At 50.7% G+C, this 8,088-nt stretch overlaps 1 protein-coding gene across 1 annotated transcript; it reads right to left on the bottom strand.

The window, feature by feature from the left end:
- Positions 1 to 2,873: 2,873 nt before the first annotated feature.
- Bsx (brain specific homeobox) lies at positions 2,874 to 6,664 on the bottom strand. Its single transcript, XM_036191999.1, has 3 exons — positions 6,364 to 6,664; positions 4,284 to 4,480; positions 2,874 to 3,237 (listed from the first exon to the last, which is right to left on the bottom strand). Exons 1-3 carry the CDS (start codon positions 6,623 to 6,625, stop codon positions 2,998 to 3,000), a joined length of 699 nt encoding a protein of 232 aa, XP_036047892.1. The 5' UTR covers positions 6,626 to 6,664; the 3' UTR covers positions 2,874 to 2,997.
- Positions 6,665 to 8,088: the final 1,424 nt, after the last annotated feature.

The following is an 8,088-nucleotide window of genomic DNA, read 5'->3' as shown; positions in this document are numbered from 1 at the left end:
TCTAAGGTCAACAGCAAAACTTGCTGCCATGTTACATGCAATTGAGACTAAATTGTGTCTGTCTTTTAATATCACTGATCTGAAAAAAAGAAGGGCTGGGGGAGGGGAGGGGAGGAGAGGAGAAGAGAGGGGAGGGGAGGGGAGGGGAGGGGAGGGGAGGGGAGGAGAGGGGAGGGGAGGACTTTGCTATCACTTAATTTACCACAATTCCAGGGCTGGGGTGGGGTCTGCGAGAAAACTTCGCCTTGCTCTGGTTGCATTCAGAGGTCTTCACCTCCCAGCATTCCAGTAGTAAAGACCAGGGTAACTCGAAGTGGAATCTCCCTAAGCAGGCAATGCTCCTGAATCAGACTCCAGTTCCTGAGGCTCCAGATTCACTGTGCCCCAATCTGGAAGAGCTATTTTTAAACTGGAACCTTCTCTGTTTACCTGCTTCTTCAAGACAAAAGCTCAAGAAGTGCCCTCACTCCGATCCCCATGGAGTAAGTCCTGGCATTTTCTGTCGGCAGAAAAGATAAATGCCTGGTGCTTTTGAGTTTGTGTTCACCATCTAATTTAATCTCTTTCTTTCTTTCTTTCTTTCTTTCTTTCTTTCTCTCTCTCTCTCTCTCTCTCTCTCTCTCTTTCCCTCTCTCTCTCTCTCTCTCTCTCTCTCTCTCTCTCTCCAAACACACAGTATTTTTTACTTACTTTAAGCAGCTGTTGTCCACAGGACTACAAAAACTTGAATTTTTTTTTCCCTTGGCTCTCGGCTCCACGGTCTTATGTGAGATATCTTTCTCTTATTATCAAATCACACTCCTCTAACCCAAGGGTTTGTTTGTTGGTTTGTTTGTTTGGTTGGTTGGTTTTTGTTCGTGTGTGTGTGTGTGTGTGTGTGTGTGTTACTGTAAAGCATTTTCTGTAAACTACTTCTTTTAAATGGTTCTGTGAGGCTGGAGATACAGTTTGGAAGTAGAGGCTTTGAAAAAATATGGTCATTATCTGAACAGAAGAGGAGAAATCTGAGCCTGAATTTGCATCATTAGCCACAATTACACAAACTAAAGAAATGAGGAGGATGTTCTTATAAAGCCACAGGGGCAAATTGCAAGCCACGGCATTGTTACCAGAAAGTAAAGAAACAATAGAGAAGAATATACAAAAAGAAGGGAACAGAGTCAAATGATCTGTGTCCCTCCAGCTGTTAGCTAGCCCAGAGCTCATGGATACATTCAACTTTGTCAAGCCTCAGTTTGCTGACCTATGGTTCACAGCCTCCTTGACTGACTACAGATCAGACTTCTCAATGCCTGTGTTTTAAGTGGTGGCTTTGCCTCCTCAGTGATGCAGACTGGGTAAAGCTCCCTTTCTGCCAGCTGCCTTTTAAACATCACTACATTTGTTACACTCATAAACTCAGAACTTTCACCTAGAGAAGTCTTGAAAATTCATCCCCTCGTTGGGGGAAAAAAAGATTAAATGCATCCAGAACTCACACCACTGCAGTCTCTGTAATTATTTATCTCTGCTCCCAAGGGTGAGGAATGCACCTGCCAAGTTCACTCCTGCCCAGTCTTCCTAGGCTCGCTGATCTAAAGACAACCAATAAGCTAAGGCAGGCCTGAAACCGAAGTCTCCTCCCTCATCGCTGCTATGTCCGATAAGTGTCTTCATATAGATCATTAGTATAGTTTCACATTCCAAATACCAAAAGGCGCCGATTCCCTCAGCGTTGCAGAGACAAGATACCGTTTGCGGTGGCCTTTTCACCTGGATGAGACTCATCAATCTCCATTAGTCAAGTGATTGCAAACAGAAAAGTCGGGGTCGGGGAGACGGAATGTATTAAGTAAAGGTCGTTAGCCAAGTTCATTGCTACCTGGGATAAGAAACTGGGAAGAGGGAGGGAGGTGACGTGCTAGCAGCGGAACCGGACAACGATTCCCGCAAACCTATGCTCCTTCCCAATTTGCCCCGCAAGTCCTTTATTATCTAGAGAGACCGCAGAGCTAGTACGAGAACAGAAGACCTTCCAGGGGCAATGGAGAGTTGTGGCGCGGCGGCGAGCCATAGCCTCAATGCCCCACCCCAAACAAGCGTGCATCCACAACACCTTTTGCCTTAATTTGGAAGGCTGTGGAGTGTGCTCTTCGCCAAAACACTGCACGAAGTGAGCGCGTCCACAAACAACCCGAAGACAACACTTTTAAAATCTCAGTAGCCTTTGGGACATGGAAGGGTTGCGGGACAGGAGTGCAACATGTTCCGGAAGCAGAAATTGCGCTGTGGATTTTCTCTGCCCGTGGTTCTGTGGGGAGGGACGTTGTGAGGGACACCGAGCGCACCGATGACCACTGGGACCCCAGAGGATGGAAGCGCAGTCCGTAGAAGGGGGTCGCCTAGGGATTTGAGTTAGAAATGTGGGGTCCGAGTAGGGGCGTGAGCAGAAATAGTGAAAAGCCACCGACAACTCTGTCAGGACACAGAAGGTTTAAAGGGTCCAGCGTGGCTCTGCTTGGATCCCCTCCTGGCCCCAGCCACCTGGTCCCTTCATCTGCAGTCAGCTGTACTGCTTAAGGGAAAGCTACCGTCCGGGTGGAGAGGCGGCGGGAACAGAACGGCAGAATTAGGGGACCAGTGGCTGAGAAATGAGGATGGAGGGGTTCTGCATCGGCAGCGGGGGGGAGGAAAGCTCCGTCGAATTGTAGAACCGCGAGCCCAGGTGCCAGTTTGGGCTGCGACACTGGGCAGGTGCGGGGCGCTGAAGACGCCGCCGAGCGCGGGACCCAGCGATCACACTGGTGATCCGGACGGGGACAGGATGAGGACCGGGAGAAGAAGGCGGGGGGGGGCGAGTCGCCGGCGCCCGCAGATTGATGGATGGACGGCGTCTGTCTTTCTTCCAGCCCGGGCAACTGGAGCAGAGAGTCTCGGCGAGTCTTTCCGCCCGCCCGGGAAGGACCACGGCTGGCCCCGCGACCTCCTCTCCCGGGTCTCCCTCCCCAGCCCGACCACTCAGAGCACGTGCGGCCCTGAGCTGAGCTCGCCTTCGTCCCCAATGTCCACCTCATCCTCCGGCTCGGTAAGCACGAAGGCGCCGGCGGGCAGACTCAGCCGAGCGTCGGCCACCGCGGCCTCTGGGGCGCGGGGACTGCCCTCCGGGCTCTCAGGCCCGTCTGCGGCTTTGGGTTCGTCTTGAGTTTTCCTCAGCTGCTTTTTATGCTTCATCCGCCGGTTCTGGAACCACGTTTTCACCTGGGTGAGGGGGAGACAAACAAAATCATGTCACTCCTCAGACAAATGGTGGCGGAGCTAAGCTCTGAGCGAGTGGTGGAGCTTATGGGAAAAGGCTCTCTGTCTTACCGAGTTGAATTCGGTCCTAACGCTATGGTCGATTTTGGGGAAGTCACGCATTATCTATCGTTTTAGGCTGAATGACAAGTTAAGGCTTCCAAGAGAGATTGCACCGGAACAGTGATGAGGATCAATGGTATGGACAGTAATTAATAAAGGTAAGTGCAGGATGGATAGGGTCTCCTTTGCACCCAATTTATGACCCTGCGGTGGAAACAACTAAATCCGGGGCCCAACAGGACTCGTGGGCCCGGGAGACAAGAATGGAGTGAAGTGACTGTTTTTTCTTGGAGAGAATATTAGTCTCAGCTTCGAATGGCTGATGATTTCACAGCAAGATCCTGAGAAGGGATAAAGGAGGGTTTGAGGGGGTGAATGAATAGGACCAAAGATTAAAAACTGGAGGGGAAGCTTGAACTACAGTGTGTGCAAGCCCTGGGATACCTATGATGACTTGCTGCTGGGAATGGTACTCACTGAAATAAGTACATAGGGGCAGGGAAGAGGGGTCAACGGAGCACTAAGTGGTGTAAACCCGTAATCCACACACCGAGGTTGAAGTGGGAAGACGAGGTTTGGGGGCCAGCCTGGGCTACACTATGAAACCCTCTCCAAAACAAAAAACCGTTTAAGCTTCTCCAGGAACAAGAGCCCCCCTAACTCAGCTTGTCACCCGCTTGGTGGGAAGAAAAATAGAAATAACCGTTAACTTGGAGGTGACAGCCGAATTACTCGAAGTGATCCCCCCCCACCGCCCGCGCGCCCCCAGTAGAGCCGGGTAGGTAAATCTAATGTGAAAATTGGGTATAAATTCTGTCGGGTCTTGGGGATAACCTCAAAGGAGAGGGGAGAGGTTCACTTTTACTCGATGGTTCTGGAACTGTTCAGATGTTCAGAGCTGGGGGGTGGGGTGAAGCAGGACGCAGAATCCGGGGCCTCCTGCCCACCTGAGTCTCGGAGAGGCTGAGGGCTGTGGCCAGCTCCACGCGCTCTGGGGTCGACAGGTAGCGCTGGATTTCGAACCTTTTCTCCAGGCCGGAGAGCTGCGAGTCAGAAAACACGGTGCGAGCTTTGCGGCGGCGGCAGTGCTTCCCCGGCAGCTCCGCATGCTGTGGGTGCGGGAACAGCGCCGGGACTGGCACCCCTGCAGACACAAGAGCAGCCTGACAGACAGAACCCGCATCCCCAGGAAGCAACCTGCAGCCTCCCAGCTCCACTCCACTCCGTGGCCCAGCGTTCCCGAACACCTGTCTCCTACTTGTCCCAAAGCTCCTGGATCCCATCTCCCAATAATCCTAAAACGGTGAAGAGGGGGGATCGCAAAATAGCGCTTAGACATCTTTTCCTAGAAGGCCATCACAAATAATAAGCAGTAAGTAAAACAGAAAAGAAAAACACAGCAAAGATCCAGAGGGCTTTAAAAAAAAATCATCTTCCTGGAGACTTGCTCAGAGCGCACTTCCTGTAGGGTCTGTGCGGCCTTGGGAAGTTTTCTTGCAAAAGTCCGATAGTACTGGAGCTGTCCACCCACATGCATCCAGACCTTCACAACACCGAGGGCAAGACAGGACTTTGCCTTCTCAACTCTGAAAAGCACCTTTCCCGGGCCGCCCTCACCCTTCCAAGCAAACCAAACAAAACAGCGCAGAAGGACGCTTATCCAAAGAAACTGTGGTGCTCTCCTCTGACATTTCCTTGTCAGTGGCAGGGTCACCCTGGAGACCCTGTTCTGTAGTCTGATCCTAAGCTTTTCCCTCCAGAATCCAAGCCCCGCGGTTCAGGAGAGCTGAAGAGCCTTTTTCTGGTGATCGAGGGAGGATGCTTCCATTTCGCCACTCTCTCAGCTTTACTCAGTGTTTTAGACGCTCCAAGCGTGCAGGCCTCAGACACCAGTATCTACCAATCCCCGTGAAAGAAAAACGAAAATCAAACTGTTTTAGCACCATGGATTAGGGGCAATGCCAGCCCTGGGAGAAGGGTTCATCCTCAGCCATGTGGCGAAACTAGGAAGCAAAGCGGGCCTCAACAGGAACCTCAACATCTTTCTAAGCTAGCGCTTGAGAATGGGCTTCACTGTCATACGCTTTTAACCTTTTTCCCCTGGATTCCAGCGCTATGTTTCATCCATTGCCTGCTGCCTTTCCTCAGCTCTTGCTGGAACCAATTTACTATTGTGCTCAGCACTGAGACTAGAAGAATGTTTCTATCCTGGCTGGAACGAAAACGCTAGGGAAGAAAGTGTGCGTGTAGCCTGAGAGAAACAAGCAAACAAAACCAAAACCTGCATATTCCCAGCATCTCCACGCCAAGTCTTACTTTATCAGTCCCCACTCCTTGCCAAATAGCCAATCCGAAATACTTTAGCAACTGATTCCAACAACTGGGCCAGAAGAAAGAAGCCAAGCAGATTGACCATGAATTAAACGTTGGACATTGGAAGCGAAGATGGTTCGAGAACAGTCGCTCTCTTCTGTTCTGAACCCTTTCTGCCAATCTGAATCTCCTTTCCTCCCTCACTTCCATGTCCTCTGCAGAATCGGCAAATGTTCCTGATGGGATCTAGCTGAAGAGAGCTGGCCAAGTGAAGCCTTTTCAGTTTCTGCACTGGAAAGTTCAGTGCAATTCTGTGGTACAAGATGACTGAGGACCTCCTTCTGAGATGGAAGAAGCTAAAGGGGGTGGGGGGACCTTGAGAAATGAACAAAGTGGCCAGGAAGAGTAGAGTAAGACTGAGCACTGCCCACCAGAAATATGCTCTCATCCATCCACTCCAGCAGCCTCTGGCCAGACACAATCCCCATCCCGTTATAAAAACTGTGAAGTAACCACGAATTATTCCACTCAGTTGGCATGCCTCAGGGGAGCTCTCATGTCAGCCATGTCCCCAACCTTCTACTGTTACCAAAGGAAGGAGGATCTAGCCTCCTCCAGATCTGGTCTCTGGGGGTCTGTGCTAAAACAAAACAAAAACAAATAAAACCCAGCCCACCCTCTCTCTCCCAACTCCTAAAGGCTTTTGCTACTTACCAGAGGTGGTCAGGAAATAAGGATGATGGTGGTCCCCCTTATGCAGAGGGTGATGGGCATGAGGGGTGAGGAGAGTGGGTGTGGGCATAAGGGGGTAGCCATAGTCTAGCAAAGGCACCCTAGAGGCCAGAGAGCTAGCAAAATGGTCAGGGGCCACCTCCCTCAGCGGCTTGGGCTTGTGTAGCAGAATGTCCTCTATGAAAAACGACGTGGGCCTCTGAGAAGATGCCGGGTGGAGAGGGGAGGTGAAGTTGAGATTCATCTTGCGGAGCGCCTGTCACAGGCCAGGACAAAGTCGCAGCTGGCCTAGCCGAAAGCCCGCACCTGCTCCTGAACGCCTAGGCTCAGATTTCGGCTGCTCTAGCGACCCGGGCTATCCCGGCGCTTGGTCTTCTTGCCTCTCCTGCGCTGGGGTAGGTTGGTTCTGTGTGTTGGAGAATTGGCAGCTTGGAGAGGGGAGCGGGGAGAACCAATAGCGAGGCTGCGGAGGCAGAGGGGAGGGTGGGGTGGGCTCGGGGCGGGGCGGGGATCTGTCCGCGGTGCTGAATGAGCCTGGCCAAGCAGGGAGCGCTGAGCCCAATGGGTTAGGCTCCTAAGCAGGCTTCTAAAGGACCCCAATTTCTGCCCCTCCGGACTGCAAGACGTGTTGTGTTTCGTCTCTTAAAAAGACTGAAAATGAATTTTTTTAGCCGTTGTTTAACAAACAAGAATACCAAAAAAGTCCCGATAGCGTAGGAATAAAGCACTACTTACTTACTCAAGCATTTGAGCCCGTTTGGGTTCTTAAAGAGCTTCAGTCATCGGTAACAAAGAGGAGGAAAGTGAAGCAATAAGATGTAGACTGTCTGCTACATCAAGTGGCTAGAGTTAGATTAAATTGACAGGAAGGGTGACTGAATTGTTGAGGGGAGTAAAGATGACGATGGAAGATTCTTTACCTGGAATTTAGGGAGTGGACAGAGGGGCCCTACGTCTATCACCCAAATGACTTGGTCATTGTCAATCTGTCCACAGACACCGATGCTGTCACCCTCCATGCTGCTGCTGCTCCTCGATTCAGTCATATGGTGGTGGTGGTGGTGGTGGTGGTGGTGGTGGTGGTGGTGATAGTGGTCTTGATGTTGATGGTAGTGATGGTGGTGTTGGGGATAGTGGTCCTGATATTGATGGTGGTGGTGGTGGTGGTGGTGGTGGTGGTGGTGGTGGTGGTGGTAGTGGTGGTGGTTTTTTTCCTCCAGCTCCAGCCACAGTCTTCCCATCACTGCATTAGATTTTATCCCATCTCTTTCCCCTGCCTCTTTCCTTACTCTTCTTTCCAGTCTTTTTCCCCTCCCCTGTTTGTCTTTTTCTAATCTGTCACATTTATTTCCCTGGAGTCAATTTGCTAAAATTAAGGTGATCATCGACAGCACAGCAGGAGTAATTTGGGCTCGCATCTCTGAAAATTGCTCTAATTATTGATGTTAAACTCAGGGAAATTAAAAGAAGCCACTTCTCTTCCATCTCCCAATTTTTAAGCTCTAATTTGTTGATATCTAGTCGTCAACACAATTCCAATCACTACTGCTAATAGCAAAAGTGTCTTAACAGAGACTGAGTCCTTGCAACCCATGCTATGAGATAATTAGAGGAGGTGCTGGGAAGTCAAGTGTTAATCCTTGGGCGCTGCAGCAGGATTTCCATCTGATCTAGCAGGTAGAACAAATTAATTACCAGAATCAATTA

The sequence above is a fragment of the Onychomys torridus genome, chromosome 7, assembly GCF_903995425.1.
Source record: "Onychomys torridus chromosome 7, mOncTor1.1, whole genome shotgun sequence".
NCBI lineage: Eukaryota > Metazoa > Chordata > Mammalia > Rodentia > Cricetidae > Onychomys > Onychomys torridus.
This window is presented reverse-complemented; position numbering and strand designations above follow the sequence as displayed.

Bases quoted from the DNA above. Each gene is read 5' to 3' on its own strand.
- Bsx (XM_036191999.1), bottom strand. From the start codon at position 6,625: ATGAATCTCAACTTCACCTCCCCTCTCCACCCGGCATCTTCTCAGAGG. The intron at 4,481-6,363 runs GTAAGTAGCAAA...TTGTGTCTGCAG, and splicing joins TTATTTCCTGACCACCTCTG to GGGTGCCAGTCCCGGCGCTG. The intron at 3,238-4,283 runs GTGGGCAGGAGG...CCCCTCACCCAG, and splicing joins TCAGCCTCTCCGAGACTCAG to GTGAAAACGTGGTTCCAGAA.